Raw genomic sequence first — 20000 nt, forward strand, 5'->3', positions numbered from 1 at the left:
GCCACACAGCCTGATGCTAGTGCTGCATCCATCCAGGTAAAGTTACTGTAGAGTGGAAGTGGCAGCGATTCTCAAGCAAACATACTGACCCGGGCAAAAACAAGACGCCAGTCATTCAACGCTGCTTTCCATCTGATGTCACCCGGCCACACACGAAACGGTTTTGAGCATCAAGACTCTTGACGAGCCCGTCAACGCCAGCGGATCAGTCAACCCGTGGTAGGGATCATATCCAATGTGTCTGGAAATGTTCTGATGATACCTCCTGTGTGCGGGTCCATCGAAGGCTTTTTAGCATTTTCACTTCGCTCCATTCCCGACGATTCCCAGCCGCCGTTCTTCACTTCCTGCCGTCATCGGACCTTCACACGTCATCAGGATCACGTGACGGCAAACAAGCTACAGGAGCCATCTTTGTGTTCAGTACCTGGAATCTGACTAACATGCAGCAACATGCAGCTGATCAGCGACCAAAACAACACACACACACACACGCACACACACACACATACACACACACACACACACACACACACACACACGCACACACACACACAGTGACGTCATTCTCTGTTCAGGACTGAAGTCTTTTGGCCTGTTTTTGTGATTTCTGAGCAACTTTTCCTGTTAGTCTGGATTTTTATCATTGCGAAACTCAGTTCACACATTAATCAACCACCAACACACACACACACACGCACGCACACACACACACACACACACACACACACACACACACACACACACACACACACACACACACACCTGCTGGAAGCCTGCTCCCATTGGCTGAGCCCGGCGGTGGGTGTGGTATTGATCAGAAACACCAGCAGCAATTATACGACTTCACACTGAGCCTGGAGCTCATCACTATTCACTGTGGAGAACACACACACACACACACGTGCACGCACAGACACACACACACACACACACACACACACACAGTGACTCTTTGATTAATGCTAATTTGTGTGTGGACGTGAAGCGCCTTAATCCTCTCCTCTAATTGGTCTTTCATTATGGCTGAGGGGGAATCGGGGGGGCGTGTCCGTGGCCCTTCGTTAAGGTGGTGTCACCGTGGTTACCGTGGCTCAATGTGAATGGATGGGTCGACCGGTAGGACGCTGCAGCCGGGGGAGACAAACCGACTAAACTTTATTTCATTAAAGCTCGAAGGAGAAGCTTCTTACACCTGCGAGCTTTAGTCCACCTGTAGCAGCAGAAACAGGCTGACGTCATCATCATCATCTTCATCATCATCCTCATCATCATCGTCAGCAGCAGCAGCTTTTAAACTGACACGTGTCAAACAGCTGTTTAATTTCATTCAGGTGGAGTCATGTTTGTGTCCCCTGATGATGAAACTCTCTTTTAGCTCTGTTTTTGGTCTCCACCTCCTCCTGAGGGAAACATCCGTCTCTTCAGCTGCTGAACGCTCCACCATGTTCACCAGCTGCTCTCTGACTGTCTGTCTGCTGTGTTCACTCACTTTTTACTGCTTTTTCTCTGACAATAGCGTTATCAGAGCGCTGAGACGGAACCAGAACCAGAACCAGAACCAGAACCAGAACAGCTGTGACGGGTGCTGCCACCAGATGGCGTCACAGTGAAGAAAATTAACAAACATTTATATTAGTTTTCACATTAAAGCGATTTGTTTTTCATAGTTTTCATAGTTCAGTCTGTTTCTGGTGCAATTTTTACGTCTTCTCATCATTCTGACGTTGCAGCTTTGATGAGCACAGTTGCCATGGTTACAGGTGTCGGACATTGTGACGAGCAGCTAAATCTTCAGACAACGTTAATGCAAAAGTCATATTTCTGCCTCAAACATCTAGAGAGGGTCAGACAGCCGACATTAATCCCGACTGAAAGTAACACAACACCCTCACACAGCTCTGAGTAACGCCACGTTACGTTTTATATAAACGTCGATGCTCTCTGTGTTTCATTGTTTGTCTCAGCTGCTTCTTTACTAAACTCCAGTTGACTGTTGATGAATTTCATCCATAAATACGTTAACGAACATTTCTGATGGAAATAAACACAAGACGGTTCTGATTAATGCAACAGGTCACAACGACATCGACTTCTGATGAAAAGAAGATTTTCTGCTGTGGAAAAATAAACTGACGGGACTCGAGACTCTGCCTCCTGTTAGAAAATGCGTTTGGTAAGAACACCGATCGTCTCTGGGGTGAGAGGGAGCTTTAAATGTGTCAGTGTGCAGGAAGAGAGCTAGTTAGCTGTTAGCTGTTAGCAGCAGGTGTATTTGGGAGCTAATAGTAGAACATGAGTACTTCAGCTGAGTACAGTTTGGAGGTAAAAGTACTTGTTGATGTTTTAACTAACAGCGGTAGACGATAATATCAAAGTACAGGAACAACATCTGGATTTAGTGACGTCACTTCAGGACCATTAAAATAGTGTGACGGGGCGTTCAGGGACAGTCTGGAGCTCTGTGTACTGACAGGACGCAGTGAGCTGCAGCAGGTCTTTAAATGAGTCTTTGTGCTAAAACATCATCATCATCATCGTTCTTAATATTTGCCTTTCAGTTTTCTGTGATGACTGTTAATCACTGACACTGACAGAAGGTTTTACGTCTCATTCACAGAACAGAACCGATGTTGACGAGAGGAAACAGTTTGTGTCTGTCTGTCTGTCTGTTGCAGCTCAGTTTCCTCCCTGACTGACTCTGTGTTTCCTCCCTCCGTCCTCCACGCCTCACAGCACCGCCTGCAGCCATGTGTCCGTCGGGCGTGTCGTCACCTGCGGCCAATCGTTTTCCCAGCAGCCTCGGCTCCCTCATTAACCCTGTAAGTCCGGCCCACATCGTCCTGTCTGCTCATTAAAGACCGGCTGCTGGTGGTTCTGGTGTTTTTCGGTGAACTGTCCCTTCACAGCAACAACACGACTCTACCTGAGTTTACCGCTAACAAACAGACATGTTCTGGATCTTTTCAGCTGCAGGAAGTAAAACATTAAAACCATATTAACAAAACTAAACATAAACATGTGGAGACTCACACAGGCTCCTTCAGGCTGATGTCACCACCGACACCCCATCACCCTAATGTCCTGCACTGAAGGAGACGACGGGATGTTTACATAAACTTTAGTTTAGGTTTAAATAAAATAAAAACTGCAGCAGCGTCATGTGAGGAGAATATTCTGAGGAACAAACTCAACTAACGAACCACATCTGTGAGATTAAAGATGTAATAGTGTTGCTTGTTGCTTCACTTCACCGTCAGGTCGGATCCACTTCATCACAGCACAGACGCCACCGCCCAGAATAACCACATTATTATCATTGTTCCAGCTGAGTGTGTTGTTTTCTTCTGAATTGACCCGTTTCGTGGTGCTGTCTCTTCACACTCATGATGTTTGTGATAATGTGGTGATTCTGGGATGAAATCATGAGGCTCACCTTGTTTGTTGGTTTGTCAGCAGGATTACACAAAAACTACTGAACAGATTTCCACCAAACTCAGACGAAGGATGAGTCTCAGCCCAGAACAGGCCTCAGTAACTTTTGGTGCTGATCCAGATTAAAGGAACGGATCCAGGAACTCTTTCTCACCAACGATGGATCTAATATTCTGTTAAAAACTAAAGAAGTAAATAAAAGAAAACCTTCTGTTGGCTCAGGAACTACAGAAATGGAGTTTGCAGTTCTGAACATCACAGCCGGGTCCAAGTCTCATCGACACTACGACCTGTTGAACAGTTGACGACACGAAGACGTTTATTATATTAAACTTAATATTTCTTCTGTCTCGGGCTTCAGGACGAGTCTTAAAATATGTAAAAAGAGTAGTCACTCAACAGATTATCACTCTCTCCTCCTCATCCTCATCCTCCTCATCATCATCATCATCATCCTCATCATCATCATCATCATCATCCTCCTCCTCCTCCTCCTCCTCCTCATCATCATCATCATCCTCCTCCTCATCATCCTCATCATCCTCCTCATCATCCTCATCATCATCATCATCCTCATCATCATCATCCTCCTCCTCCTCATCCTCCTCCTCATCATCATCATCCTCATGCAGCACAAACAAACATGGTAACGTGACATCTTGCCTCGTGTCGCAGCAGCTGAAACACTGAAACACTGAAGCTGAAGACGGTTGTTGGGAAGCAGGTGAGCGTCAAACTGTGACGGAGGAGTGAAACCAGCAGGACGTCAGTGAACATCTTTAATCTTACCTGAGTGATGCAGGTCACATGTTTCTGTTGTTCATCAGGTGAAGGAGAAACAAGGAGGCTCCGAACTTCTGCAGCTGCTCTGATCTTTTACTTCACTTCTGATCAGTCTCACACTGTCAGATTTATCTGCTCGTATTAAATCTTCCCTTCTCTCTCCTCTTCCTGCTGCTCCTTCTACAGCTAATTAACCAGGAAGTGAGCTCAGGTGTGCGGCTGGAGGCGGAGCTTAAACACATCATACACCATACAACTGTTGTAATGCTCAGGTCACAGCGTGTGTGAACGTCTCCTCTGATGCTCCATCATCAGATCTCAGTGAGGAAGCAGCGATGTTGTAAACGTTTCATTAAAGGACAGAAGAAACAGCTGATTCAGAAACATTTTAAAAGCTCCAAACAATAATGTCAGAGCTTTAAATTGTCTCTTTTCAACAACAGTTTTTATTATGAATATTATCACATGTTATCACGAGTCTCTGACGAGGTGTGGTCGTCTCAAGTTCAAGCTCACAGTCTGACCTGCTGACCTTTAGCTTGTTTGCTGTGAGGGCATATCAGGTCACTGTGTGTGTGTGTGTGTGTGTGTGTGCGTGTGTGTGTGTGTGTGTGTGTGTGTGTGTGTGTGTGTGTGCGTGTGTGTGTGTGTGTGTTGTGGAAAGCCGATGCCCGGTGTTGGCGGCTGGCTGAATTATTCACGCTCCTCTGCGGTCGTCTCCCTCCCTGAAACCTGAGAGGAGAGGGTGAGGCGGCTCCCACCCTCCACCTCCACCTCCACCTCCACCCAGCAGCACCCGCGGGAGAATCTGAGCTCAGCCGACAACAACACAACACACAGTGGGGGGGAGGAGGAGGAGGAGGACGGTGGGAGACAGAGAGGTGTGGAAACTCAGCGGGAGAGAGAAGAAGATTTGTGTGGTTCAAACACTGATATGAGTCTGTTGATACAGGAAGTCCTCAGTCAGCTGAGCGTTGGTCGTGGAGGACGTGTAGATCAGCCCAGCTGTAAACACACAGCTCAGTCTGATCGCAGCTCAGTCTGATCGCACAGCTCAGTCTGATCACACAGCTCAGTCTGATCGCAGCTCAGTCTGATCGCAGCTCAGTCTGATCGCACAGCTCAGTCTGATCGCAGCTTTTAAAATGACTCGACTTTTGTTCTTCATGTTGTTGAGTTGTTGAAACCTAAAGTTTCCTCATCTGGTCGTCTGTCGCTGTAACTTCAGGACAGAGTCAGAGAGGCTGTGATGTAATGTGAAGAAAACCTCGTCTGAGTCACGAAGAGACATTTTGATCAGCAGTGGTGGTTCAACGACGAAAACAGCAACTCCCATGATCCCACGCTGCTGAGTTAAAGTGTGTTAAAGTGAAACTGAAGAGCTGCTCACATCATAATATAATGTACATTATATATACAGTAAACGTTAGCTTGAATATAAAAGCTTCCAGACTGAAGTACGTGAAGTCTCACTATTGATCAGTGATCCATGACACGGAAAAGTGCACTGAGCTCATCCAAGTGGGAAACTCACCGACATATACACAGATGACATCACAGCAGTGTGGCGACACACACAGAGAACCATTACTGTTTATTATTATTATTATTGTTATAAATTCAGTCTGTCGTTTTGACATGCTCCTGATGACAAGGTGACATCCAGCAGGTATATTGTTTACAATCTTCTTCATATTAGTTTTGCATGTCAGCATGCTAACGTTCGCTAATTAGCGTTAAACTCAAAGTAGAACATCATCAGCTGGATCCATGCTGTTGTTCTGTAAACAGTCTGGTAACATTAACTTGAATACAAAAGTTAAAGTGGAAATGGACCAGTAGCAGCTTCTGTTAACAGCTGATGACGTCACATGCTGAACAGATTTTAAAGCCTCATTTTGTGATTTGTGCTTTAATTAAAACAGATTTGACTAAATGAACTTTCTGGATGTGTGATGAGTTTTTCTCCTTCAGGATTAAACAAACTAATCTCAGTTCACGTTGTATTGAAATCTAACTCACTCGTTCATCCTCAGTTTGTCTCCTTCAGCTCCAAGAGACGGTGAAATCCCAGAAATCCTTCAGCTGTGAAACAGTGTTACCACACACACACACACACACACACACACACACACACACACACACACACACACACACACACACACACACACACACACACACTGCTGACATCAGCAGGTCGGACCTGTGAGGCCGGATTAGAAGCAGAGTTTCAGATCAAACACAGATTGAACAGAAGAAACAGGCAGATACAGAGGTCTCACTCTGCCTGGATTTCAGGGAACATCACACACCAACACACGCTGTTCTCCTCAGACAGGTGGGATTAAACCGGCCAGGTATCAAGTTGCAGCCGTCCAGAGACCATCACTTCAGACGTGGTTCTGATAGGAACAGGTTTTCTCACAGACTCCAGGATCTGTTCTCTCTTTGAATCAACAACAACCTTCTTAAATATGTTTCTTTTATTTATTTTTATCTGCTTTCATAACTCCACGGGGAGAAATCTACAAATAGGACACAGTGTTCAGATAAATCTGACTTGATGAATGAAGTGTGCGTCAGTGCAGGAGTTCTGGTTCCGTCATCAGTACGACTCGTGTTATATGTTGAAGTTACAGATTTCAGACGGTTCGACCAAGAAAGAAAACTGAAGAGAACGAGACTGCAGATAAAGACTTTGACGCCTTCGTGGATTTGATTCACAGAAACTTATAAAGAGCGATCAATAGGAGATATTGACGCTGGCGGCAGTCGGGGTGTTGTAGAGCTGATCAGAGCAACAATGCATAAAATCAGTCTCAAACATCTTTCCACTGGTCAAAGATCCGACTTAAACCTGCTAAGATCGGCTGTTGTGCGCAGTGTGAATGTGTCAGCTGACTCTGCAGTGGACTCTGTTTTTTACACCCGGGGGAACACGCTACATTCCTGCCGCATGACTGATGACGTGTTATCAACATCCGGTGGTGGCGCCTAAATAAGGACACTGCAGTAAAATGTACAAACAGGTGAACAACGTAACATCGAGACTGACCTCCATGCTGCCTCCTGCTCTTCCCTGTAGGGGCTGCCTTGCTGTGGGGTCAATAGGCAATTTTTAGCGAGTTGACCCGCGTTTAAAAAACCTGTGTAGACCTGCTAATTAGACCTGAAAAGCAACATTAGCTTGAAGCGTCTGTGTGGAGTGCTCGGGTACCTCTGCCCTCTGCTGGATCACAAGGCTGCAAACGGTCTGTTGAGCTTAAAGACTCTTAATTTAAAGTTCAGTCATCTATAGAAACAATTACATCTCTACAGCAGGACAAGAAGGTGACGTGTTCTTCTTCTTCTTCTTCTTCGTCTTCTTCTTCTGCTAAATAATCTCTTTAAAAGCTTGTTGGATCAGCTGCATCGTCACAAAGCTGAGAACAGAAACATGTTCTCACAGGACAGTGAGGCTACAAACATGAAGATCTTATAGACTTCGATGCTCCGCTGTAGATTAAACGAGTCACATTAAACATCTGTCTGTACTTTACAGACGTTGTGCTGATGATTCTTCTCCTGTAAGTTGTGACTGCAGGACTTGTAGTGGAGCATTAGCACTTTCACTGAAGCTAACGATCCTCCACCAGTGGAAATATTAGATTGTGGATGAAGGTTTTCACACATGCAGCAGCTCTGAACACATAAACACACACACATGAACACACAGAAAGCCCAGAGAGACGGTCGATAGAGCATTAGCGTCTTTATTTTTTGTCGTTGTTGCATAGGAAATGCACATCTTGCTTCCAGTAAATTGAGTCTGCGTGGACATGGAGTCACTAATGGGGCCGAGAGGGATGGGCCTACACTTCACCAGTTCAACAGAAACAACAAACAGTCGGGAAGAAGAACACAAGGAACAGAAGAACAGAACAGAACAGAGCTGACAGCAGTCAGTCAGTCAGTGCAAACTCACAGCTTCAGAACACAGACGATGGACAACGATGGCACCGGACACAACTAATGGACACTAGTTAACATCGAACAAAAGTGTAACACCAGATCGTGGACCGGTGCGACGGCAGCGGCACAAAACGCCGCCCTGTTCCATAAAAGAGTTGTAGAGGCACAAGGTTTAAGTCAGTTCTGGGTGAGGTGGAGGTGAGGTGGAGGTGGAGGTGAGGTGAGGTGAGGTGAGGTGGAGGTGAGGTGAGGTGGAGGTGGAGGTGAGGTGGAGGTGAGGTGGAGGTGAGGTGAGGTGGAGGTGAGGTCGATGGCCGGGTGGTGATGGAGGAACCCAACAGGCGGTCAGGATGAGGATGTGGTCTGGTCTCTGTGGTGGTTCGGGCAGTGAGCAGGGGATGCTGGGATATATGATGATGTAATGTGTGACTCAGACTGCAGCGGGTCGCGGTCCGCCGCGGCGCCGCTCGGGTAAAGATAAAGCTCTCCTTCCTCGAGATTGTCTTGGGTTAGCTACAGTTAGCATCGCCTCCAGACGGCCGGGCCAAAGGCAACGATCGAGCAGATCGATGAACAGCATCGATGATCGGCTCCGATTGAACAGGCTGGAAGAAGAGATGAGGGCAGTTTTGGGCCGTCGGTACCGTTAAAAAAAACTAATCCCTGGTTTGTTTTCGTTGATAGTTTGAACACAGTGAACGTTTCTACATCTGGATGCTAAAGTTTCTATTCTAATGGTTTCTCTTTCACTATTTAAAGGACCATGCCAGTGTTTTTCTGTTTCAGTGCGTCTGCTATGGATCAGCGCCGGACAGCTTCAAACATGTCGTCGTGTTTTAGACTTTAAACTTTCCTCCCGGCAGCTTTTGACTTTTATTCATTTCTTTATGATTGAGAAATTAAAGTGTTAAAGAAAAGAAAAATGGTGTCAAGATGTCAAAACTCCATGAACTGATGAAGTCATGTGGTTTCCAGAAATACCAGGAGCTGCTTGGAAGGAAGACTACTTCCTGATTTAAATCCAAGCTTTGACAGTTATAGAACGATTTTACTCAACCAAAGTTCTTGTAAGCCAGCGCCGACCACAGTCCGATAAATATCTGGGTTTTGAGGCAGTTTATAAAAATCTGATATTTCATTCAAATTTAGTTTAATAACAGAAACGTTTCTTTAAAATTTGTTTCCAGTATTAAAATAAAACGGTCGGCTCTCTCTGGTGGTCAAACTATCTCACGACTTAAAACATATATTTAGTTTTTCTATACTGACATTTTCTGTTATTGTTATAGCTGCTAAGCTAACAGTGTTAGCATGCTCGAGCTCGACCGCACGTCGAGGGTTAAATAACATCTCCTCAGATCAGGTTGATCTCTGTGATCACAGCAGACGAGCTGTATGGAGACATCTGATGTTTAAATCATCTCCAGCTGCTTCAGCTGTTCAGCAGAACGCTGCAACTCTGTTTTACTGTGAAGCTCCAGAAATGTTCTGTGGACTACGAGACTTCACCTGACTTTATATCATCAGGAGGAGATGATGGCTGAGCCTGACTTTATATCATCAGGAGGAGATGATGGCTGAGCCTGACTTTATATCATCAGGAGGAGATGATGGCTGAGCCTGACTTTATATCATCAGGAGGAGATGATGACTGAGCCTGACTTTATATCATCAGGAGGAGATGATGGCTGAGTTTAAAATTTGAGGACTTTGAAGAAACGTCTCTGTTTAAAGGATGTGAAGACACAGAGATCCTGAATCTGAACCAGTGCTGGAAGCTTTAACACAACCAGACGAGTTTAAAGGAACATCTTGAAGTTTAAAACACTCCATCGGTCTTTGGAAAGTGTTTAGCGGTGATGTAAAGCCGACAGTTGCAGAATCAGTGGCAGTGTCCTTTAACAAAACAGTCTGCTCATCAACAAAGTTTCCTGCCTAAAAGAGATGCACAAGTCGAAGAAACTGTTCAGTTTCAAAGAGCTGAGCTGCATCGACAGGCTGCGAGTCGAACACAGAGGAGCCACTGGAGGTGAGCTAGACAAGCCAATCGACCCCAGCTGGCCTGGGACTGGGGGAGGCAGGGGGGAGGCAGGGGGAGGGAGGGGGAGTCTCCCAGGTGCAGGCTACCTCTTTCTCTTTCTAGACCTTTCTCATCCTGGAGGAGCGGCGGCTCGTTTGAAGTCCTGCCGAGGGAGACGCAGCGGAGGCTCGATGAGGAAGGAGGGGGATTCAGTCCCGGATAGTGCTGAGCGCGGCAGAAAAAGGCCGAGGACATCGATTGAGTCTCCTGCAGGAAACTGCCCGGGGAGGAGGAGGAGGAGGAGGAGGAGGAGGAGGAGGAGGATTCACCCAGAGCCACGCAGAGATCTCTCAGCCTGCTGGTCAATGGACACGAGGGGAGGGAGGGGGAGGCAGGGGAGGAGGGGGGAGGCCAGACCAGCCGGGTGTTTGCTGATGTTAAAAGTTAGCTGGAGATTGTCGGATTAAAAGCCCCGCGAGGCTGCGGCGGTCCACGGCAGGCCCGGGGCAGTCATCATGGTGGCACACCCATCAGATCAATGACAATAAACTGACACCGTGGAGGCGTCGGGTGGAGGCGTCGGGTGGAGGTTTGATGAGTGAACAGATGGAGATAAAGGAGGTGAGACAGAAGAAGGTTTGAGGCATACAGGGAGAGAAAACCAAAGGAACCAAAACAGGAACATAACAATCTGGTTTTTGTAATTTTTTTTCTCATTTGTCGTCATCGTAACAGTTTACTAGGCGGTTATGGAAGAGCATGCAGTTATATCTTATGATTATTGTACATTAGCTATAATCAGAGGGGCCTGACAGACAGCAAAGGCTACTGGTGGTCAGAAATTTCAACAATTACAAACAATTATTGTATTCAGTATTCAGAAGAGCATTATAATACAGGTTTTCACAGGCACTACATTTGATCTTTTTCAATATATCGTGTAATATGCTGGTTTGTTTTTATTTTTCATTTCTTTTTCAGGTTTTTGTATAACTCGTCCGGTCCGTAGAAGCTGGGATCTGGAAACGGAAGGATCGATCGTAAAAGAAGGCAGAGGCTGAAACTTTCACAAAGAAGATACCAAAGTCCACGTGGGCAGGCGCACGCACGTGAGCCGCGTGCACGTGTGGATGTTTGTTTTTAGTCAGTGCATAGATCTCATGCAGATTAGACTGCTATGCTTTGATACGCTGTCAGGAAGCATGATAGTAAGTTCAAATTGTCACGTTTTCCAGCTTACCTCCCCGTCACTGGCCTGATTTAACGCTTAGCACCATGTAATGGGTCGGCAACAGGACAAATAAATATCTTTGCAAAGGAGCCGTGACACAGTAATTCATTACAGCGAGAGCAGCTTCAGTGTTACCTGCCTCCTCCACCAATGACTTCCCTTCATCTCTCTAAAGTGATGCCATTTGTACTCATTTCCCGCCTCGCGCTCGGCTCGCGCTCGGCCCGGTGAAGGATGTCTTCCTTCTGCTCCGTTCTCGAGCCGAAGACAACGACGAGAGAGGAAACTGGAGTTTTCACTCGCATCAGTTTAGAGCGATCTCAGGCGTCCCTGAAGCTCTCGGCGGTCCGATTGTTCTACGAGTCCTGAACGTTCGGCGTCGCTGTGTTTCACATACTCGGGTCTCTAAAGTGATTGAAAGTATTTGGGTGGATTAAAAATACCCTGCATGGTCTGAGCCTGAAGAATTCTGCCCCTCTTCATGTCAAGCCGTTCAAATTCGATTACCTCCCAAACCGCGGACTCGCACGGCGGCCCGGGCGGACGGATTTGTTTCTCAGGTGGTGGTGAGGGGAGTAATCTCTGCCCGGGAGAATTTGGACAAACGTGAAGACAACAAAGGCGTTAGCCTTCATTCAACCCTGTTTCCTGATGGAGCGGCAGAATTCCTCAAAGGCAAAATCCAAAAATCAACTCTTGTTGGGCAAAGGGGGAGGAAGGGTGAGGCAGGAGGAGGGAGGGGAGACGGGAGGGTTTCAGACAGTCTCACTGCCGGTGGGATAAACTTTGGATCTCTCTAGATTCAGGGGGAACGAGGAGGCTGCAGGATTCATCGAAACGTTTGTCAGTTTTTGGTCGAGATGGTTGCTGCTGGTGAGAGTCAGCGTGCTGCGCTCGGCTCGCTGGTTCAGCTGGTCGGACGCAGCGTCGGGCCTTATGGGCTCATCGCTCTCTCAGCCTCGGCTCTGAGTCGTGTGTCTGGTGTTAGTTTGTGGAGGAGGAGAACGTGGTGCAGTGAGCTTCACATTCAGCCCCTCCTCAGCCTCCTCCATCACCTCCACCTCCTCCACCACCACCACCTCCTCCACCACCTCCACCTCCACCACCTCCACCTCCACCTCCACCTCCACCACCTCCACCTCCACCACCTCCACCACCACCGCCCAGTCAGCTGGAACTCTTCACAGCTTCCCTTCGAGGACTCTGGTTCCAGTGAGATCTGAGTTGCTGCTCTTTCTTCTCAATCTTTGATTTTTATCTGGACTGTTTGGTTTTCAGTCACAGAACCAGAACAACTCTTCATCCAGCTTTAATCTATAAAATCAAATCAAATCTTTCTCGGACTGTTGACTTGCAACTGAAACGTCCTCTTCCTTAAAAAATATTCAAACTCAACGTGCTTTTTATGGCTTCAGCGTTTCGACGTTTCGACTCAGTCAATAACAATGTTTCCGTCAGGAGACCTTCATCAGGATATTTTTAAGATCAACCTGATGGTCTGCATGCTGAGATGTTTTTGTTTTTCCTGATTGCATTTTGTTGAACCTCGGTCTGTCCCACACACCTGTCCATCCACAGGACTCAACATGTTAACGTGGGATCTGGGCCCCCTTGACGGACTTTTTTGCTCTTTCAGACATCCTCTAGACGAAATGATTGAACGAGTTGGAGCGAGAATAATCTGTAAATAACTGTCTGAGCTGTCTCTAACGTCTCCTGTCAAAGGAAACGTAGGAAGCAGCAGAAACTCTGATCACACTGGACGCGTCCGTCATCCGGGTGACTCGTCGTTCGTCGATTATCTGCTGCATGAATGTGATGATGAGCAGCAGTGGATGTGTGGATGGACGGAGATCAGAGTGGACCTCCATGCTCAGGGAGGGCTGGAGGAGGAGGAGGAGGAGGAGGAGGAGGAGGAGGAGGAGGAGGTGATCTTGTGGGCCAGTGAAGAAAGAAACAGATGGAAAAGAAAAAGAATCATGTTGCATAATCAAGCTGTTTATTTTCCTGCATGGAATGGTGAACACAAAAAAAGATGCCTAGATGCATTTATAGTAGGGGCATCCTTTGGCTGGCTATGTCATTGTCTCCTGCCTAAAACTAAACTTTAAAATGCATAAAAAAACGCTTTTCTTACCAATTTTCCTCAGAATTACCTAGATTTAGCTTCATCAACACTGATGCAACAAATAACCTTCAAAACATACAGCATACTGTAACATCCATTTACAATGGTCTTATCACCACAGCGCCCTGTACTTTTTAAGTACAGGAATATGCTATACCATCAACAGAGGAAATGTCCTTAAATACATACAAAAAGAAAGCAAATAAAGAAAAAAAATAAAGAAAATAAGGAAACAGGAAAGTTTTCAACTTAAATCCAGTTCCCAGAAAAACAAACCAAACCAGTTCTAGTAATGTGGCCTCGATACAAACAATCAGAAAATTCACAACACTAGTTTTTCCTCATTTAATCAATGTTACAAAAGTCCTGCATTATAAAATAGGGCAGCTTTAAAATCAGTGTAATTAATAAAACTATACAACATACAAACACGTCTCCCATCAGGCCGCTGGGCCCGGCTGCTCTGCCCTCCCGTCCGTTAAGAGCTAACTCTTCTCTGCGTCTCTCGCTGCTGTACCAGAACTAATTAACACACACAACACAAGAACAAAAAAACACACTGCCCAAACTATTGCTTTATATTCTTTTTCTTTTTGTCTTTCTTTAAAAAGGGTGCAATTTTGTCGTTATCTTACACACACACAGCCAAAAGTCGCTGATTAGATGCTAGGCTGTTTCACAAGGTTTTTGTGACACTTAAAAAAATGTCCGTGCAATTTTTTTTTTTTTATTCCCTTCGCTCTTTTTAAGCCCTGGAAGCTGTATTTTTTTACGTAATACTTTTTCACTACTGTCATTTAATTCATATTTAGTGCAGATAATTAAGGAAGTAATGCCCAACTCATGGCTAAAGGGTAGGCAAGAACAGAGACGAAACAAACATGTCACACTAAGAGGAAACACACAACCCACACAAGTGGAACTACTAAACCATCACAGCTGACGGCGTCACGTCGCTGACGGACCGAACACACAACAGGTAAACAATTGATTTACTAAACGCTCTGCCGAGCAGGGCGGGGCGTGCTTAAAATGTTGGACGTCATCAAAAGTGTTTCCATAAACTGTTTTCTGCGCGATGGAGAAGAAGTTGGACTTGTTTAAGGCTTGCTTGTGACCAAAGAAATAAAAAACCTTTAGGAAAGAGAGACCCGAATGTAGTATTGCGGCCGTCGATTATCAATAGATTATCAAAACAGGAAGGAAGGAAGGAGGGAGGAAGTCCCCGAGCGACGGAGGCTCAGCTTGGCTGGAGCGTCGCCGTGGGGCTGGCTTCACCATTTTTAGGGACCGACCACGGAGCACGATGCCAGTCACGTGCACGCCAACTTTGGTAGAAAGTAAAGAAAAGGAAAAACCAAACTCAATAAACAATGTAAGACAAAATAAGTCTAGTGAGTGCAAGCAGGTATTGCATATTTTATGTCCTCGTTATTCATTTCTGGGAACAAAAGTTGAAGATTGAACAAACCAAGAATTAAATCAGGAAGACTTGAAATGAAAGTTTTTGCTGTTTGGAGACGCAGCGACAAGTAAAAAAATCATCCTGCCACTCGATGACGGCAGGATGAACGGGATGGAGGTCGGAGGAAACCGAACTAATAAACGAGCTAATGAGCAGAAAGAAGCTCCGTCTGCTTCATCGAGATCATCGTGACATTTAGTGAAATGAGTTCGATGTTCAGCAGAAACGTGATTCTCACACACAGACATCATCTGGGATTTTCTTTTCAAAAACATTTTCCAAATTGTATCATATAAAAAATAAAAGCCATATTTTTTTGTCTGATCACAACAAATGTATAATTTCAGTGAAACTGCCCCCACGACAGTAAAAAGTTGTAAGTTAAAAGAGTTATAAGGTCACGAACAGGAATGAAACGGTTTTAGCTGCAAAACTGAACCGTGAAGTACCAGAGTTACCTAACTGTTACTGTTACTGTTACTGTGAAGTAAAGTAAAGTAAAGTAAAGTAAAGTAAAGTAAAGTAAAGTAAAGTAAAGTAAAGTAAACCCTGAGCAGCTACAATACACACTCATCAAAGCTGAATAAAACTGATGGAGCTGCTAAACTGAACTGTTCGCTGATCTTATTCAAACTGTTTGGGACGAGGAAATAAACTCAACATGAGATTCATGTCTTCCTGCCGCCATCACATAACCTCCCACTCATTTCACTAAATGTCGCCGTGTTGCTGTGTGTCAGTGGAGATCTGATGGTTGACCTGATTGTAGCTGGTGTAGATTTTCACCTGTGAGCTCCTGAAACTGAGATATTACCAGCCAGTAATTCTGGAAATCACAGCGTTCCTCCTCAGCTTCAACACGTTAACGCTTTGCTCCAGATACCAAAACATCTCCGGTGTGGAGGAAAATGAATAAAAGAAAAAAAGAAGAAAACAACGAAACAAGACTCTCCACATTGGATCTTGTGCGACCTCTCAGGACTGGACCGTAGCTCAAGGCACATTGATGAGGAACAATTGTTTTCGTGCAATTTGATGACGTACGGATGAACGAGAACGTCTCGTAACTGAGAAGCAGAACTGATCTGTTGTTGAAGGGGGAGGAAGGAGGGAGGAGGGGGAGGACGTAGAAATAAAAAGGGATGGAAAGATGCTGAGAAGCGAAGAGAGCTGGTTGTTTGTGAAGGAGAGCGATAGAAAAAGGCCTCGACGGGGCCAAACTAATAGACGGCTGCTGGCAAGTGCCTGATGTTGGGTTTACAATATAGTGTCTTTATCTCACTAACTACATCATCTATGGAAAAATTTGTCACTAACACTAGAACATGCAGATTTTTTTTTTCTTTTTTTTGTAACTTTTTCACTTAAATTCACTTTTGATCGACGCTGGATGGTCGTAAGAGTGTGTGTGTGTGTGTGCGTGTGTGTGTGCGCGTGTGTGTATATATATTTATATATATAGTATAGGAAAGAAAAACAAAACTGAAGTTCAATAAAATGGTAAGTTGCATGTGAAGCGCTCGGCTGTCTGTTCATGGACGAAAGCTTCCAGAGAGTGACCCTCTGCTCTGCCTCTGTGTCGCTAAACCACACCCCCTGATTACACTCACGGCCCATTGGCCAACTGCAGGAATAAGTGCTTCTGATTGGACGGGACCTCTAGGAGGCCCAGCCAATCACTGGGCAGCCCGACGCCGGGCGGCACCCGTTAAAGATTATCTCGCCAACAGAAACCGGAGAAAAACGTGATTCTTTAAATCCACCGGTTGTATTTTCTCCGGTTTCACCTCATGAGAAATTCAACTAGCAAAATGTTTGAATTAAAACGATGTGCTCATTAAAATAAGTTAATCGCTTAGTGTTTTTTTTCTTCTTTTAAACAAAAGGAGCAGACTCAAGCTGCGAGAAATGCTTTTAAAAAATTGATTGTTTAACTGATATTTCTTAAAGGGATTCTTGTTCTACCATGCTAACAGCTTTACAAGATGAACAAACAACAGATAATAAAACAATAATGTGAATACAGCTCCCCTTATTTCTCACAAGGCTATGGTTTCTAGTTCAATGCTGTGTAGTCGTCTTTTGTACCCCAGTATTTTAGAGTCCCAGAGGTGTGAGCGGACTAGGAAGAAAAATATATTTTATATATACTTTTCAACAACTGATTTCAACGAGCTATCTTACAAAGATATTTAACTATCCAACAGCTAGCCAACAAAATTGCACTTTCCTCATGATCAATATTCCACTGGTAAAGTTTCCATCTCTCTCCTGCCTGCCTGCTGCGCTTCGGACACCAGAGCTTTCTGCCCACCCTCAGCTGTAGCTTCACCCAGACTGGTGGATGGATAGAGGAGGAGGAGGAGGAGGAGGAGGAGGAGGGAACCAGCTGAAATGACGGCTAAGAGAGAAAAATCAATGAGCCATGAAGCCAAAGCCTCCCAGATAAACGAGCTCGGATCCACCAGCGTCTGGTCGCAACACTTCATATCAACAAACCCCACCTTCATAACCCCACCTCCCCCATCATGACCCCCACCCCTCCACGTGTAGTCCGTCTGTCTGTGCCCGACACCGTCTCCCCGTCAGCTCGGCTCTTTCCATTAAGCACTGGTCCATGTCCTTGGAAAGAGCCTCGTCGACTTCCTCCCTCCCTGACATGCCGCCAACCGGGGGGGGGCGGGGTCAAGTCCGGGTGGAGTCCATCCCTGGAGGTGTGTGAGGGCTCGGGCGGGGGGGGCTGGGGGTAATAGCTGGTGGTATCTGAGCCAGGTAACACCTCCCCTCCCCCCCTGGACACGGCGCATCCTGTCCTGTCCCACCAACCAAAACCGACCCCACGCCGTCAGGATCCACAAGGGTGGGGGGGGGGCGGATGGTGGGCGCGGGGGGGGCGGTGTACCGCTGAGAGTCCACTGGATGCACACACCGCAGAGGACGATGGGAGAGTGTGTGTGTGTCGCTCCTCCGGAGGGGAAGCTCTGTGATTCAGTCTTGCAGCGCTCCCAGAAACTGAAGGCCCAGTCCCCCCACGGATCCTCCGCATGGTCTGGTTTGGGGGGGGGGGGGGGGTCTGGCACTATATATGGACGTGGACATATGAACCATATGTCTACAGGAAGTCTATAGTTTACAGAGAGGGTGTTTAACACCGGGGTCGGGGCGCGTTTGATCCGCTGTAGCCATGCTGATGCTGCTGAGTCTGTGTATGGCGCTGGTGGGGGCGGAGTCAGGCGCAGAGGGGGGAGGAGGGGGGTTGAAGGGGCGGGGCGAGACAGGACTCTCTGTCGCAGCTGGCATCAAAGGTCAAAGGTCAAGAGGAGGCTGCAGCGATCTGTCGTACAGGTGGGTGGAGGGGGGAGGGGCCTCTGGAGTCCTTATCCCAGGTACCACTGAGGAGAGACGGAGAGAGATGTTAAGGTGGAGTCAGAACCACAGCGAGTCGGATCAGCTAGCATCTAAACACAACGCTCCAATCAAACGGCTGCACTGGGTACAAGGACCCATGAGCTAATGTTCAGGCGGTTAATCAATGAGTCGTTCAAAGAAAAATCCAGTGATGGTTTTATGTTAAACACGTGAGGACTTTCTGCTTTTCTTTGTGTTTTATGACAGTAAATGAAGAGACTTTGGGTTTTGGACTGTTGGGTGAACAGAAGCGATATTCTGGACTCAGATTTAGAGGATACATTTATGTTCAATCCCAAATTCAAGATGAAAAATGTTTATATACAAGATGAGAGGAACAGAAAGGTGATATACCTCGTCAACATCTACACGACAGATTATCATGAAATTCACTCTGTATATTCATATTCCAGAGAGGACGACTCGTAAAGTCTTCAAACTGAAACAGAAATTAATTTTACAATGATTGAAAACAAAGTCAACTGAAAGACAAGTATGGGTGCCAGAAGGTCGCACACAGTGAGATGAAGACATGTCTGAACAAAGTTATAAATTCACTTTATGTTCATGTTTGGAGGTCCACTTCTATAATCTGACAATAAAAATCTACCCCTCCCTGAACACAGAAGGAAGAAATGATCAGAACATTTGTGTAATTTGGAAAACAGAAGGTGTAAACTTCTTCTTGTGAGCAGAACGGGACCGTCAGTCTGAACGAGACGAATCATCTGTCTATCACCAACCAATCAGATTAACAGTAGCTGCTGAAGTCAGTGGAGAGAAGAGTGAAAACACGTCTTCATGGAGAAAAGTCTTCAGAGTCCTTTCCTTGTTCTTCTTTAAGAAATAAAGTCCAGTTCTGATAGAACTGATGCTACAGCAGCTACGCTAACCTCCGGAGGAGCCGCCATGTTCCCACCGGTCGTCACGTCTAAACCACGCCCACAGCTGCCAGTAGTCCCTGAGAGGACTCTGATTGGTTCAGTGCTCATGTGTTCAGACACAAGCTCGTAGCCTGAGGACGCGCAGGATGGATTTACGAGACCACATGATTGTACGAGGGAAGCTAATATCTTCATGTGGGTTTGATTTTATTTTTCAGACTTGAGACCTGTGGACGATTTCCAGGAAATGTCCTGATCACATTCCTGCTCTCCAGAGGTTGAACCCTTAAGATCTTAACGACCACATGATGTTTGGTGGAGCGACACATCATCAGATCGTTGTCTCAGTTTGGATCTGGATCTGGTTTTTGGACCTGAGAAGACCTCGAACACAACACTGTTCCTGCTGCCTTTAGTTTGGAGTTTACGACACTTTCTGTCTCCACAGTATCACAACTCTGCGTGTGTTTGTGTGTGTGTTTGTGTGTGTGTGTGCGTGCACGCACGATCCATCTCTGATAGGCCGGTATCGATTGCCAAAGGTGCATCGTTCATGTTTCATGAATCTCTCCCTCCTCTTCCTCGTTGCCCCATTCGAGTTCAAGTTCATCCCCGCCTTACATCATGTCTGGTTGCTAGGGACAACGAGACGGCCCGGGACGTGACTACCATCGCCAAGGCAACCGCATCACCTC

At 46.1% G+C, this 20000-nt stretch overlaps 1 protein-coding gene across 3 annotated transcripts in view; it reads right to left on the reverse strand.

The window, feature by feature from the left end:
* Positions 1 to 13397: 13397 nt before the first annotated feature.
* nfia (nuclear factor I/A) overlaps positions 13398 to 20000 on the reverse strand; it is a 127137-nt gene continuing 120534 nt past the window's right edge. For all 3 annotated transcript variants that reach the window (XM_073475861.1, XM_073475862.1, XM_073475860.1), the window contains one exon: positions 13398 to 18405. In XM_073475861.1, coding sequence (XP_073331962.1) covers positions 18391 to 18405 — 15 coding nt within the window. In that variant the 3' untranslated portion in view covers positions 13398 to 18390. The remainder of the gene's footprint in view (positions 18406 to 20000) is intronic.

This window comes from Pagrus major, chromosome 11 (assembly GCF_040436345.1).
Source record: "Pagrus major chromosome 11, Pma_NU_1.0".
Classification (NCBI taxonomy): Eukaryota; Metazoa; Chordata; class Actinopteri; order Spariformes; family Sparidae; genus Pagrus; species Pagrus major.